Source organism: Alosa pseudoharengus, unplaced genomic scaffold, assembly GCF_046254945.1.
Source record: "Alosa pseudoharengus isolate Yale_2024_CS ecotype anadromous, Long Island Sound unplaced genomic scaffold, YU_APseudo_1.1 YU_APseudo_1.1_scf_1, whole genome shotgun sequence".
In the NCBI taxonomy this organism is placed as follows: domain Eukaryota; kingdom Metazoa; phylum Chordata; class Actinopteri; order Clupeiformes; family Clupeidae; genus Alosa; species Alosa pseudoharengus.
The window spans coordinates 44,358,999-44,375,234 of record NW_027468564.1 but is presented as its reverse complement, the minus strand read 5'-3'; the positions used below and the strand labels follow the sequence as shown (position 1 = coordinate 44,375,234).

General features: G+C 41.8%; 1 protein-coding gene across 2 annotated transcripts; it reads left to right on the top strand.

Moving 5' to 3' along the window:
- Positions 1-6,933: 6,933 nt before the first annotated feature.
- npm1a (nucleophosmin 1a) lies at positions 6,934-13,135 on the top strand. Of its 2 annotated transcripts, none has more exons than XM_076289929.1 (11): positions 6,934-7,055; positions 8,421-8,500; positions 8,714-8,833; positions 9,035-9,128; positions 9,339-9,436; positions 10,186-10,238; positions 10,672-10,741; positions 10,867-10,950; positions 11,114-11,236; positions 12,199-12,273; positions 12,525-13,135. In XM_076289929.1, exons 1-11 carry the CDS (start codon positions 7,016-7,018, stop codon positions 12,567-12,569), a joined length of 882 nt encoding a protein of 293 aa, XP_076146044.1. In that variant the 5' UTR covers positions 6,934-7,015; the 3' UTR covers positions 12,570-13,135. The 2 variants fall into 2 exon arrangements, with proteins under 2 accessions (XP_076146044.1, XP_076146043.1); XM_076289928.1 differs by having other exon boundaries at positions 11,111-11,236.
- The last annotated feature ends 3,101 nt before the right edge of the window (positions 13,136-16,236 follow it).

Below are 16,236 nucleotides of genomic sequence, written 5' to 3'. Positions count from 1 at the left end.
ACGCTAGGTAATACTGACCTTATACGGACGTATGTGTGAACGACATACACGCACATTACAGAATCTTCCTGTGGTTGAGTGAGGGGTGGGGTGAGGGGTGGGGGCTGACGTATGACGTAGGGCCCAAGTTCGCAAGAGGCATGTGACGCAGAATATATGCAGCCGCTGTCACAGGAGGGCTAGTAATAGGCTACAGCATGGAGGGTGAATACATCGCGCTCGTTTCGAATGTTGTTGCAACAATGCAGCATGTTTTCCGTTACATCCACAACATCCGCAGCATCGATGAAAGATTGGAGCGTGACCTACAGTCAATTCGAGCAGATTACGACAATGAATGTCGTCGTGAACGAATCCGTTACAGGAGAAAGAGAGCTGCAGTGATTCTACTGTTTGCCCGGCGTCAAAGCTGCATACTCCACAACGTCTGCGAAATCCACAAGGAGAACTATTTGCCCGAGTGGAACACAGGTGGTATTCGCCTTCCTCCTCCGGATGCTGACCCAGAGGTCCTGCATGCACCGCAAGCAGGTTACGCACAGCGCATCAGAGAGGCCATCATGCCGCCGGAATGATCGATCATGAAAAGTCTGTGGACAATTCCAGTTTGTCTAATGTAACATTTTGATGCTTCAAGAAGGCAGGAACGTTTTGTCACCCTATAGCCATATTGTTTTGTTAACTGTTGTAAATAAAATTACATTACATGTACACGTGCAGTTGTGAACTCTTTTATGTAGAAGATAAAGAAGAAAAAAGATAAGAAGATAAAGAAAAGCACGTTGCCTATTGTGGGTAGTACTTGAAGTAGTAACTGCGCTGATTAATAATAATTGCAATGAACCTCAAATAGCATATAATAACATCATGACGGTGAAATGGTTCATTTTCCCAAATGTACTTTATTTTCCCAAAAGTATCCTCTCCCCATTCCATTCCCTCCACCAATGGCAGGTGCCTTTTGTGGGATGTTACGCACCTGCTAACTACAGCCCATCAAATGTGTGCCTGGCATGGAGGTTCCTATAGGCTATTTGCAGCAGGTGCCTTTTGTGGGATACGCACCTGCTAACTACAGCCCATCAAATGTGTGCCTGGCATGGAGGTTCCTAGCTATTTGCAGCAGGTGCCTTTTGTTGGATACGCACCTGCTAACTACAGCCCATCCTATAGGCTATTTGCATTCCGAATGGCAGCCTAAATGATAATCAGCCATTCACATGTTTTGTGTCCTGCAAACTGGTCGAATACTGTAGTGTGAAATATCATCAAATACTGTACTGTAGGCCTATTGCATTTACGTAATGATTTTGGAACATATAGGCCGATTGCATTTACGTAATGAGTTTGGAACAAAGTGTGTTCTCTTAATTGTAATGTTATCTTCATTCTCAATCCGACATCTTGTGACCAGCCTTATGGCAACGAATATTTTCTTCGTTTTATTTGGCTAAGCCTTATTCATTCTCAACAAATATTGTGCTCAATGAGGTCATGAGAAGGCTATTCCAATGAACAGAAAATCGAATGGGGGGATGCAACTATCAGAGGTCTATTCACTTGGTTACCAAAAGTACATTTCAATACTAATTGTGGCCAATTATGGCGCTCTGAAATAGCAAATGATAAGTAAAACCATTTTCACTCTCCACTAACCCCCCTTGTATCCCATGTTTACGTTATGTGCCTATCTTGTGCTTGTATGTCCTGATGTAAACATCTTACTGGCTTCGGGCTCAGACAGATAGGACCTTTCTTGGGAATTTTTCAAGCTGGGCTCTGTAAAGAACTGAATTGAATTGTTGATTAAAGATGGTGGCGACTAAAGGAATGATAAGGTAATGCACTGACTATTCTGCCGGTCGCCACATCTTTCGAGGAGTCGTTGCAAATGCATGCTCCAGTCTTACTCAAAACTATTCTGATTAGCGTCATTTTAATCCCCAACCAAAGTTTACTCATTATCATCTACAAAATTAGCCCCTAGTGTTTTTAGATTGGCGTTTTCCTCATCAGATTGTAGGGAATGAAGGTGAATAGTGAGGGGGTTATTTTAAAATGCTGGTTATTCACAGTATAGTTTAGATGCAACACTTTTTTATTTCACAAAATTGAACATTGTACATAAAACATGTAAAAAAATGTAAACATAAACAAACAAATGTGGCTTCCTACAAATAGGCCGGGAGCCAGGTTCACTCCTCAGGATGTTTTTTGCTTCCTTTTTTCACTATTTCCTATTATCTTATACCATTGGGCCATCACAAGTTGATAATGACCAAACACCCTTTTTGTGAAAAGCTTTTGGCGGAATGATGTAATTGTGAATATTAAGGTACTACTACGGCTACATAAATGGTCATATAACCCTAACATTTTGCATGGTGTATCTTGCGACATAGGGGAAACTGGCAAAAAAAGATTCTAGGGATTACAAAAAATGTCTGTCCGCCTGACAAATTGTCATTAAAAGTGATCATTTTCAAGCATTATATTGTAAATATCACTGCCTCCAATGTACATGAAAAACTTCCCAAGTTTGTATGCTTCAATTTAAGTCCATGATGACCTTTCTATCTAGAGGATTACTGCTGGTATAACCAAAGTATACTGTCCCCTCAAATAGGAGAAAACAGAATTTTCAAGCCCTGTGGACAGAGAGCAGCCTGGACATAATTATTCTGGAGAAGGCCTAAGTGTTACACTTGGAGTGGAGAGAGTGGTGAGGATGGGTGTCTGCATGCTGCCCAGGGCGTATGAGATATATACAGGGCAGCCCTGTGGTCAGAAGACACTGTACACTATATACATTATATGTCCAAGTATAATCCAAAAATGTCATAAACTAACTAGATGATTGGTTTTTAGGAGTTGCTTTGTAAAAGGATACGAAATTTAGTTTTTCTTTATTAAAAACACTAAAAATTACAATCCTGAGGTGAAATCTGAGGTGCTTCTTTAACAGTTTTGTTGTGATAAAGACTCCTATGAACGCTAGGTAATACTGACCTTATACGGACGTATGTGTGAACGACATACACGCACATTACAGAATCTTCCTGTGGTTGAGTGAGGGGTGGGGTGAGGGGTGGGGGCTGACGTATGACGTAGGGCCCAAGTTCGCAAGAGGCATGTGACGCAGAATATATGCAGCCGCTGTCACAGGAGGGCTAGTAATAGGCTACAGCATGGAGGGTGAATACATCGCGCTCGTTTCGAATGTTGTTGCAACAATGCAGCATGTTTTCCGTTACATCCACAACATCCGCAGCATCGATGAAAGATTGGAGCGTGACCTACAGTCAATTCGAGCAGATTACGACAATGAATGTCGTCGTGAACGAATCCGTTACAGGAGAAAGAGAGCTGCAGTGATTCTACTGTTTGCCCGGCGTCAAAGCTGCATACTCCACAACGTCTGCGAAATCCACAAGGAGAACTATTTGCCCGAGTGGAACACAGGTGGTACTCGCCTTCCTCCTCCGGATGCTGACCCAGAGGTCCTGCATGCACCGCAAGCAGGTTATACGCACAGCGCATCAGAGAGGCCATCATGCCGCCGGAATGATCATGAAAAGTCTGTGGACAATTCCAGTTTGTCTAATGTAACATTTTGATGCTTCAAGAAGGCAGGAACGTTTTGTCACCCTATAGCCATATTGTTTTGTTAACTGTTGTAAATAAAATTACATTACATGTACACGTGCAGTTGTGAACTCTTTTATGTAGAAGATAAAGAAGAAAAAAGATAAGAAGATAAAGAAAAGCACGTTGCCTATTGTGGGTACTTGAAGTAGTCGCGTAACTGCGCTGATTAATAACTAGATGTACCGCAGAGCGGTACAAAATATGACCGCCGCCCAGTCCAGCACATTTTTTCCACAAAAAGAAATCACGCTGAAAGGCCTATATGATTCTAACTGTCTCACTAAATTGCATTATCCACACTCAATTCTCACTGGTATCTGCTAGACAACAAGTACCAAAACATGATTAGTTCATAGATTTCACATGTAAAATTCATTTTATACAACCCCACCTCCATCTTGCCTGTTCATAATTATGAGAAATTCTTGATTGTTTGTGTTATGTTTATGTTATGTGTGTGGGTGTGTGTGTGTGTGTGAGTGTGTGTGTGTGTGTGTGTGTGTGTGTGTGTGTGTGTGCGCGTGCCTGCGTATGTGCCTGTGCATGGAAGCGTACATATGTCTACTGTGTGAGTATGTGTCATGATTACTGTGAATGTATGTGTGTGTGTGTGTATCTGTTTGTGCACATGTGTGTACATGAAATGGGTTAACATGACCCCTGGAGGCAAACATACGGGAAAAATGGTCATCCTAGGCCCTACAGTTCTCAAGATATTCACAGAGAACTGTGTCTGGCCTACCCTCCTTTCGGGGGGTTCAGTCCAGCGGGGGGGCTACAGATCAAAACGAAAAACGACGGTTCCATGCTATCCATGTGGGGTTACATGCCCACCAAGTTTTGTGTACCCCGGTCTTTCAGTGTCCCGGGAATCATTGTTGGTGTATGTCACTAAATGTACACATAAATTGTTTTATTGTAAGGCCCCCCATGAACGAAAGTACACAAAACTTGGCATGCATTCAGAGGGTGTCATAATGATCCTACACTTTCAATTTCGTGCAGTTTTGACCTTGTCAGCCAGAGATATTGTGATGAAAACACCTAATTTTTTGCTTTTTAATTTTTAACTAGGTGGCGCTATACATGAAATAAGTGGTGATGGGATGGGTTGACATGCCCCGTTAAGACCAACATACATAAAAAAGGTGGACCTCCTAGGCCCTACAGTTCTCGAGATATTCACAGAAAACTGTCTCCGGCCACCTACAGGCCAGTTGGTGTATAGTAACATAAATTAATTTATTGTGTGGCCCCCCATGAACGGAATTCCACAAAATTTGGCGTGCATACAGAGGGTGTCATAATGATCATACACTTCCAATTTCGTGCAGTTTTGACTATGTTAGGTCACAGATACCTTCAATTACAACACCTCATTTTTACTTTTTTGTGTTTAACTAGGTGGCGCTATACATGAAATGAGTGGTTATGGAATGGGTTGACATGGCCCCTTGAGATCAACATACAAAAAAAAAAATGGTCCTCCTAAACCCTACGGTTCTCGAGATATTCACAGAAAACTGTGTCTGCCCTACCCTCCTTTCGGGGGGTCCAGTCCAGCGGGGGGGCTACAGATCAAAACGAAAAACGATGGTTCCATGCTATCCATGTGGGGTTACATGCCCACCAAGTTTTGTGTACCCCGGTCTTTCAGTGTCCCGGGACTCATTGACGGAAATTTGGGCATGCGAAAAAAAAAAAAAAAAAAAAAAAAAAATCTGACCAAACCTAAATGACCGCCGCTTCGCTGAGCGGCGGTCATAATAATGTATATATATTATAAATATATATAAGATTATTTTTCGAAATATTTTTTAAAGTAGGCCTAGGCTAGCCTACGTTTCTGGTAGAATGTCCCATAACAAGTTGCTGAAGAGTTGAGTCTTGATATCAATATTAGTAGGGGGGCCTATGTGTCTAATTTGGGGGCTTGTGGGATTCGCATGTTAATTTTTGGAGAGTATTATATATTTGTTCTAGGGGTTCTTAAGAGTAGAAAAAAACATGTCTCCATTTTTTTGAAGGTTTTGAAGGACCCAAATCAAAGGTCAAATTCAGAAAAGGTCAAATTTGATGTTTTGTCCATAAACCTCACATTGCTGGTATTATAGCATAGGGTTTGGTGCCAAAAAGCAAAGATATTCTACAAGGTAGTGTGCAAAAGTGGACCACATAAACAATACAACATTATAAAACATTTTTAGGCTGATAATTGATCTCTTTAACAAGAAATTCTCGAAATTGTCTGCTTAAAAAAAATAATACTTCAATATCAATTCATGCCTATAAGTGTGCTTGAGTGTAGGCCTAGACTGCTCTGCCAGTTCTTATCTACACCCATTCAGAGCTAACCTTACTCTCGCCAGATGAATTTCGTTCCACCTAGCTCCACTCATCCATCTGGGATCAATCCATTGAAGTGTTGCTTCAGAAGGCTGGGCCTAATCAAAAAATGCTTGCATATGATTGGATAAGCCACTCACATCGAAGCCAACCCGTGATGCTGATAACAGTCTATTGTGTATTTAAATGAATTAAATGTTGTTCGAGGTCTCATCTGTGATTCTGTTATGTTTTTGCTATCTTTCAGCAATGGAATGTGTATTTGGTGAAACTGATTGGTTATTGATCTTATCTCTAATTGTTTGACATACAATCATAATACTGACATACAATCATACTGTTGAAAATGAACTTTGTGAACTTTATTCAACATAGCCAGTTTTAGATTTTAGATTTAGGCGAAATGTATGGTGTTAATTACAGTGAAATATACAATTTCAAAAAAATAGGGTTGAAACAGGTAAAAAAAAAATGTTTTTCTCCATGTTCAATGACCTCTAAAGACAGTCCAACCACTCTCCAAAAATTAACATTTCAAACCCACAGAAACCATATAGGCCCCCTGACTATATGCTACCACAGATGAAATAGCAGATGTTATTTTAAGGGAGCCTTGGTAAAAAAAAAAAAAACCCTCCAGATCCGCATAAAAAAAAACGATGTCTTCAATGGCCTGCGGATGGTAACTGTATCAAGTAGCCTAGCCTACATGTTTTTCTGTATCAAGGTTTTACCAGAGAATGTTTTACTGTATCGAATTCTGCGCGAGGGTGGAAGTCATCAAGGATCTTTGATACGATGCATGGTTCTGCGTGCGTGTGTCCCTGACATGATGAGGGAACCAATGATAGATCAATACGTTTAATATCCCGCCCTACTTTGGTTCTTTACTCATAGCCATTGCATTAAAGTGATGTCTGTCTTCATACGGGGCGTGGTTATAGATAGCATTCTTCACTCACTCTCATAGCAACTTTTCTACACTTTCGCACAGGGTCACGCTTCTGGATACATCAGCAAAATGGACATGGGTGAAGTAGGACCACAGACATATCTCTATGGTAACTATGAACTACAAATGCATGGTTTCAAAATATACGTATTATTTCAGTATATCCTATAACAGCAACATTAACCGCTTGATTAGGTGTAAAAACGTAGCTGCTAGCTATAATATCTTATGAACGGGAAGGATGGACAAACGTTAGAAACGGACCTACGGTTACATAGGCAAGTGGCAATATTTGAAGAACAGTTAACTTCAGGAATATCATTAACCAGTCTTACAAAACTGTGAAATTGTGGCTTCATGGATAAGGTTGCTGAAGTTAGCTACCACTCAATTAGAAAGCATGGTAACGTTACAGCTAGCCGGTTAGGCTACGTTAGATATCCAAGTTGCTTTATTGATGTAACGTCAACCTATTGCTAATTTTGGAACTGGCAGTTTCAGAAGATGAAACAGAAATTCCTTAAATGTAATATTCACTAACAGTATCTGTTCCACGTAACGTCTGTAACCTCAGTAGCGCAGAGTCCTTTCAGGTAATGTCACCCGCGCTAGGTCTCAAATGACCAGACACGTGTGCCCAGGCCTACACAGTTTAGCTAGTTAAAATAAGCTGCCAGCTAGCGTTACATACTAATTGACGTGACAGGAAGCCTATCTAGATGATCATTGATCAGATTGTTAGCTAGTCAATTAGTCAAAATATGGAACATTTACAAAGCTGGTGGATTTTAAGAATGTGGAGTTGTGGTTTTACGGTTTTGCTACATGCGTGCTAGCCGGCGTGAACCACGCTGTGAGTCACGTTACAGAAAACATACGGCGTCTGAACTTTATTGCTAACGTAACGTTAGGCAATTCACAAATACCTTGCTTAGAAGTGATGTAGTGTTTTTAATGTGTGACTGCCGAAGGACAAGTCTTGAACTCTGTGTTCAAGACCTGCAGTTAACTATGCTACTTAGCTTGCTGAATATGTAGCCTAACCTACCACCTCACATTCATTCACAGTTAGCCAACCCTCTTTCGTGTAGCGTAGCGGTAATAATGTTCTCAACTTGAAAGTGGATGTATGCGAGTTGTCTGCTATCTAAAATATTATTTTACAATCATGGAGTTTTAATCATTATAATGACTCTAAAGTGTTATTCCCATGGTTAGCTCTAGATTATTTTCTTCCATGTCAATTGTAAGCATGCTTCGCAGTCGCACCACGTGGGTAACTTCGAAGTGGGCCATGAGCCCTCTGCCCCCGTTACCTCAGGCGACCCCATTGCAATTCAATATTCTCTTTCTTGGCGGATTTCGAAATGGCAGTGATATTCCTACCGGCTTCATATAAACTGTTAATGTGTTATGGATTCAGGAAATGCACATATTACATTGCACTGTAATTAATTGTATTTTTCATCATTAGGATGCGAACTCACATCTGGAAAAGATGTGAAGTTCATCCCAGAGGACGAGGATGTGGAGCACCAGTTGTCCATTAGAATGGTACGTAAAAATGTACTCTTAAATGTGTAGTAAAAATAGAAGAGCACACAAGAATACATTAATATTAAATATCATTATTCTGATACTATGAGTCAATGTAAAAGCCTCCATAGAGATGCATAAAAGCAACATAATGTAAGCAATATACGTGGGTATATTTTGCAAATAATGTACCAGATTTGCATTTATGAAACACCTTGTCTTTCTTGTCAGGTGTGTGTCGACCCAAGCACGAAGGATGACCTGCATCTTGTGGAGGTGGAGGGAACAGGTGCGGAAGGAAATAAAGTCACAGCAGTTCTGGCAGCCCTTAAGCCATCAACTTCGCCCAGCGTAAGTCCTTTGGGTGCCTTCAGTAGACTTCCCTCACAAGACCATGGACATTAATCAAGTGTGGTCAGCTTGATTGATTGATTGATTGATTGATTGATTATTTATTTGTTTGTTTGTTTGTTTGTTTAAAACTTTTAATAATCTTTAAAAGATTTAGTTGTAGAAGTGTGTGTCCATCACAGCCATCTCTTTCCTTTGCAGGTGTGTGTGGGTGGTTTTGAAATTACACCCCCAGTTGTGTTCAGGTTGAAGTCTGGGACAGGCCCAGTACACATCAGTGGACAGCACTTAGTCAGTGAGTACTTGCTCTGCCTAAATGTGACACAATTCTGTTTCATTTTCAGAATTACTTGTCAGATCCGATTCTATTCGGTGCTTTGTTTGGCAGCTACAGTTTTAACTTTGGTCTTTGGTGTCTAGTCTTGGAAGAAATCCGCTCGGAAGGTTTGATACACTCCTGTACTGATGTTTTTCTCCCCCACATTTTCTTTTCTCTTGTCACCAGTGATGCCAAGTTTTGATGATGAAGAGATGGAGGAGGAAGAGGAGGAGGAGGTGGGCAACCCTCTGAAGCGAATGGCACCTCCAGGAATGAGGCTTTCGGTACGTAGCTGACCTGAAACTGCTTCAAGCCCTGATAAAGGCACAGGCATGCAGAAAATATGCAGCAGACAACCTGTAGAAAAGTCTAAAATGTTTTTCGTAATTGCAGTTGGATCAGGGATGCGTTGCATAGTTACTAACTACAATTCATCTTCCGACAGTATTTGAGTCACACGTTACTAACAATACAGAAATTCGATGTTGATATTCGGTCGTATTTTGCTCACATTTTAGTAAGAGCTAACAAATATGCTCTTGTTTTTTTTATTTTCCATAATCAAATGTGATATGTGACAATATGAAGCTTAAATGTTTGTGCATGGGTAACTCAAATTTACAGACTCACATTTGGCAGTGATACTACCAAGGTAGTTGCCATCATAGTTAGCACCTATGCTTTTGGGAAATGGTCCCCAGTTCAGTATTGGTGCTAGCATTACTGCTAGTGCTAGCTGTTGGCAGTGGGTGATTCATCTCTAGGTGGTTATCCATAGCAGACACATTCTTATTGTACGCTAGTACAGCTGAACACCACTTGCATGTCACTGGGGGTACAGGTCTCATTTTTGGTGAAGTAGCCTACTTCCATACATGGGAATGTGTTGCCTTTTTAGCTTTTTCATCATTTTGTCCACGGCTAGTTGACTTCTGCCAACAGCATTGACAACCATGGTTGTAATAATCGATTTGTTGATGAAACTTCCTAGAAGAGTGTCTGAGTTTGATCACTTGGTTTCTCCTCTTGACAGAAAAAGATGAAGATGGAGGAGGAGGAGGAGGATGATGATGACGACGACGACGAGTGAGTTTTGGTTTTGCTTGCATACACAGTGCCTTAGTAGATGAGGATATTGGCTCTTAAATGAAGAATTAAGATGCAATGAAAGTAATAAAAAATAATGAGACATAGTTAGTGAGCCAGGAACTTGATTGAATGTGTTCTTCTCTACTCTCCTGCAAATAAACTTAGACTTACTTACTATGCACTATGCAGGTTAGCTTGTGCTCCAAGTTGTCACTTGCCTTTTTCAAAAGCAGTGACAATGGCTGTGTAACTAACAATTAGTTTTCATTTTCAATTAATCTGTCAATTATTTCCCAAATTGAATCGATCTGAAGTTGAAATAATTTATTAGTAGGATAATTGTTGCAGCTCTATCAATGGAGATTAATGTGTTCATCAAAAGGATTGTATGTAGTTGTATTGATTTAATATGTATTCTTATTTACATCAGTGATGATGAGGACGAAGATGATGAGGATGAGGAGGATGATGATGAGGATGAGGAAGAGTCTCCAGTGAAGGTATAGTAGCGCCCCCCCCCCCCCCGGTTGTTATGTCATGTCTTTTCCTCAGAATCACGATCACTAACATTAGTTTCTAACAGCAGTTGCGTGCTGAGTACCAATAAAATGTTTTTATGTTTCAGCCCAAGAAGGCACCATCCAAACCACAGACACCTGTAGCCCAGAATGGCAAGTCACACAAGCCTGGAACACCTGCAGGCAAACAGGTGAAGTGTTATTGTTGAACTTTTGTGCTTTCACATTCTGCTTTGCCTGCATACTATCAGAGGTACCTGAAGCAAACATGCAATTGCAGTTCAGTTATCATGTGTCGAAGGCAATTCACGTGAACTTTCATGTAAACAGACCGTTCCGTTTGCTCTGCAGCAGAAGACCCCAGACAGCAAAGGTAAAGACAACAAGAAGCCGCAGACGCCCAAAACCCCCCAGACGCCACGCGCTCCCCTCTCAGTGGACGACATGAAGACCAAAATGATGGTCTCCGTGCAGAAGGTTTGTTCTCCCCAACCGAGCCACTGTTGTTGTTACAGGACCAGAGGATTCCCTTCAGGATTCCCATAGCTTTGTGTCCTTACTAATGTCCTGTCGGGCTGCATTCACAAATGTGTGTCTGTGTTTTCATTGGTCCTGACCACAGGAGTGTCTAATTGGGTGTAGGGTTCCCCACTCCTCTGGCTTGTATAGAGTATTGTCCTAATCATCCTTATTGTTTAATTAATACAAGTGCCACAACAATGACACTTTGAAGCATCTCCCTGAGCCACTTGGTGCTAAATATAAGATATTAAGTGGTAATAGTTACTTTTAAATAGAATAGTTGCCTGGAATAAAATGGAAATGAGATGCATGCCACTCTGTTTAAAACAAGTTAAAAAATAAACAACAAGCTAGCTGAAATGCTATCTTTTTGGTAGTATCCCAAGTACATTGTTTAGTGTTTAACCTGAACATGTAACTCCTGCTTAAGTCGAAAAACTCATAGTAAAAGAGCCCTATGATTTCATTATGCCATAGTCCTAGAGTTCTCTTCAGGGTTCCCACGGGTCATGGAATTCCTGGAATTCATTATATAGTAAGTCATGGAAATTCAGGTTTTTAGTCAGGGATAAGTTGTGGAATTTTACATTTGACTTAGAGTGGGAACCCTGTCTTTTAGGAGGATTCCGTAACAGTCTCATTATGACTGAAAAGTGGTCTAGTGCTTTCAATTTGAAATCCTACCATTTTTGGCATCAAGTCCAAATATTTAAGAGGCTGAAAAAAGAGATAGTTGAAGACGTGACAAAAAGGCATGGGAAACCCATCACAGTGATACAAATGGAAGGAATGACATTGCTGCATAATTAATGTGACTCCGTAATTCCTGACCTTGTGGGTAGAGCAGTGTGGTTCTGGTTGAACTATCGGGGGGTGGTGATTTGTTTTTTTAATAACATATTTGCTTGTATCTGCAGGGAGTGACGCTTCCTAAACTTCAGCCCAAATTTGAGAACTACATGAAGAACACCTTCAAAGTGACCGACTCCAAGGTATTTTCCCACTGTAATGTCAGAATTTTGTGTGTGTGTAATTATGGTGTGTATTCTGGTTGCCCATACCCTGCTTTTTGGTTCACTAGTAGGGCCTACTGGTGGTCTTTTTTTCTATTTTCCGTTTGATGTGATTACACAAGATTACTGCTTAATAGAGCAGTGGGACTGAGTCGCCTTGACCTGTAAAGATTACGTCTGCATTATTTGAATTTGAAGCTCATGCATGTTCTTCCCCTGTTCTTCTCTAGACCATCGCTGACCTGTGGAAGTGGAGACAAACAGTGGACAAATGATCAGCAATCACTCGTCCCTGATTCGGTTGTCAACTTTTTTTTTTTTGGATAAATTATTGTTTTTCACCCCACCCTTTTGTTTTGTTTGTTTTATCCACCCCCAAGTTGGAGCCGTGGTTACGTATTCTTAATCACCACATGATCAGTCTGCGTCAGATTGAGATACAGAAAACTGTCTACACGTCCTCTCGGATTTTACCTTGCCATCCTGCCATCAGCCTTATTTGCCAGAAGAACTGACCTGCAAAAGAAGGAAGGGGAATCCAGTCCAGTACATTTTAATTGTTATTTTGAAACGCAATTGTGTGAACGGACCTCATGTTTATTAATGTTTCTGTTGTCGAGGGAGGTCCGTTGAGTATTCCAGGTTTTTCTTTTTTTTTAGTTTAGAGTCCATTTCTCCCCTTTATGTCACGTTTGATTGTCTGGTTGGTTAATTATGTGTTTCTGTGAGAACTGGTCCATGTTGGCTGAATGAGTTTTTATATGTGCCCTGTTGGGTACCGAGTCCCTGTGGGGGGTTGAGAGGGGGTTGGGGAGGGAGCTGAATAAAGAATTCCACTGAATTGTGATTCATTTTATTGATTTAAACGTAACTACAGGCACTTCCGACCACCGACCATTGTCTTATGCCATGTAAAATGTAGCCTAAAGTCCTGAGTCTGCTTGTGTCCCGTCATTCGTATGCTGTACCATGTGAGATCAAGGACTTTTCTTTTGTTTCCTCAGACACAGTCGAGACAAGAATTCACCATATGTTTATGAGCTGATTGTGGAAAATATAAACTAGCTTACTTATGGGTATTATTGACTTTAAGTTCTTTTCTCAGGAAAGGTTTGATATGGGCCTGTAGTTACTCAGGATAGTATGATCAAGATTTGACTTCAATTTCTCGCCATGGATTATAAAAAAAAACATTGGATTTTGACAACATATCAAACCTACCACAGCTATGCAGATGATGCCCAATTATATATTGCTGTGGAGCCCACCAGGGTAGGAATTTCATGACGGCCATGGCCCCTTACCCCTTGCGTTGGCCGTGATGCCCCTTTGAAAATCAGAGGTTTACAGGCCACGGTGGCCTTGGTGCCCCCTTCTTTCAATAGTCTGCTTTGTGTCCGACTAACAGCGATTTTTATTTAGCCTATGGCCTGTCAAAATAATCTTAGCATTCACAGCGCAAATTTTACGCGTTTTTCAACCATTGTGCCGTGAGAGATCATCAGGTGTGCCGCAGAAAATTACCCAAATGTCACTCACTGGTCCAGAAAAGCAACTGTTGCGTCAAAAATTTTTTTAAGCACATGCTGTCATTGATTGCATGATTGCACTATTTGTGGTATGCAGGCATTGTACAACGGGGGGCCCCATATCCAGTATTCACAGAATCATCACATATCCAGTTCATAACAACAATTACATTAGATATAGTCACCTACAAATGAAACAGAGGGCGCTTTTGTTTTATTGAGCAGGTCTTGAGAAGCCGTAATAAGGCCATATCTGTGTATTATTTGAAATTTTAGGCTATGGTATGTTTATTTTTTTTTCACACAGGATGTTATTGTGCCGTGGCACAAAAAAGGTTGAAAAAAACTGTTTTACGCAGTGTAGTCTAGGTCCATTTTTAAAAGAAATTAACCCTGAAGGCAAATCATGTTAATTTTTGGCATACAACACTTTTAGGGGTTTTGAAGGGTGCTGAATTCAAATCTTCTGTATGCCAGGCTCAAAAATGTCCCATAATGCCTCAAAATGGAGAAATCCAATATGGCCGCCACCGCCAGGTCAAAATCTAATTAATCACTTATCTTTTGGACTGTACAAGGTAAAAACCTGAATGTAATGTGCTTTTATAGGTTTTCACATATAGGAAATTCAATGTCATGCTCAGATTTAAGATCAAGACTAGAGAAAATGCTTGAAATAAATGTACATGGTTAAAATTGTTGTCTCAGCAGTAACAGGTAAACTATAACATAATATCACAACAATTTGTTTAGGCCCATGTAATACATATATAATAGCATGTGAAGATTGTTATGTGAGGATTATGTATAGGCTAACTGAATAATTAATATATTGTAAGAAACTAAAAAAACGTTAGCTAGTTAGCCTTTGTGAATAGGAAGAAGCTAACTAGAGCCTCCACTCTCCGGGATGTGGGCCCCCTCTTGACAAGATGTCGGCCGCAGCATACAAGGCCCCCGGCACATGAACTGCTCTGAGAGAGCTGAACAGGGGCTGAGCCCAGAGCCACAGGTCTGTCACCAGGCTGCAAAGACCTGGAGACCCCAAGCCCCCCTGTCTGTTGACGTAGGCCGCAGTCACCGTGGTGTCGGTCCTCACCATCACATGTTGACCTCTAACCCACGGTAGAAAGTGCCGGAGGGCGAGGAGAGTGGCCCTCAGCTCCAGGACATTGATGTGCTGGGATAGCCAAGGGTCCGTCCAGAGACCATTAATGCCCTGACCATCGAGAACGGCTCCCCAGCCTACTGGGGATGTGTCTGTAAATACGATCCAGTGACGAATCTCCGGTTCCATGGCACTCCCCTTCTCGGTGTTGGCGGGATCTCTCCACCAGTGTAGGGCCCTGTGAAGCCTGCGGGACACAGTCACCTTGGCCTCAGAGGGCCCTTGGTGGCACAGACCTAGGCTCAACAGGCACCTCTGGACTGAGCGCATGTGAAGGGCCATAAGGCCCAAGAGGCGAAGGCAGAGTTTCCACTCCACCTGGGCGTCCAACGTGAAGCGCTTGAGACATGCGGCGAACGACTGCTGTCTCGCCAGTGAGAGTGTCACGGATGCCCTCCTGGAGTCCAGGACGATGCCCAGGAAGGTGGTGACCTGGGAAGGCTGGACCCTGCTTTACTTGGGATTGAGGCGTAAGCCCAAGTCCTGAATGTGCTTCAACAGCAAGGCCACGTGTAGGCGGCATTGCACTTCCGAGGTTGCACAGATGAGCCAGTTGTCTCGATAGTTTAATATCCTGAGCCCCCTCTGTCTCATGGGTGCAAGAACTGCATCCATGCACCTGGTGAAGGTTCAGGGGGCCAGAGAGATTCCAAATGGGGGGACTTGGAACTCGAAGACCTGACCCTCGAACGCAAACCTCAGGAACCGCCATTGCTCTGGCCATGGGTATCTGAAAATAAGCATCTTGTAGGCCGATGGTAGCAAACCAGTCTCCTGCATTGATGGCCTGCCGCACCCTCGGAACTGTGATGAACCTGCACCTCAGAGACCGGAGGTGTACATTGAGACCCCTGAGGTCTAAAATAGGACGAAGGTCCTCTGTGTGCTTGGGTACAGGAAAATAACGGGAGAAGAACCCCGCTTGGGGGTCCAAACTCCTGACTTCCCTTAGTATAAGTATAAGTACACTGCTCAAAAAAATTAAAGGGAACACTTTGAAAACACATCAGATACATCATGCTGGATATCTATGCTGATATGGACTGGTTAATGTGTTACGAAATGAAAGGAGGGTGTTGGATGGACCAAAACATAATGTCTGAGAGGTGTTCTATTGCATTTAAGTCAGGGAAGTGTTCAATTTTGTGAAATAAAAAAGTGTTGCATCTAAACTATACTGTGAATAACCAGCATTTTAAAATAACCCCCTCACTATTCACCTTCATTCCCTACAATCTGATGAGG

Bases quoted from the DNA above. Each gene is read 5' to 3' on its own strand.
- npm1a (XM_076289928.1), top strand. From the start codon at position 7,016: ATGGACATGGGTGAAGTAGGACCACAGACATATCTCTATG. The intron at 8,834-9,034 runs GTAAGTCCTTTG...TTTCCTTTGCAG, and splicing joins AGCCATCAACTTCGCCCAGC to GTGTGTGTGGGTGGTTTTGA. The intron at 12,274-12,524 runs GTATTTTCCCAC...GTTCTTCTCTAG, and splicing joins TCAAAGTGACCGACTCCAAG to ACCATCGCTGACCTGTGGAA.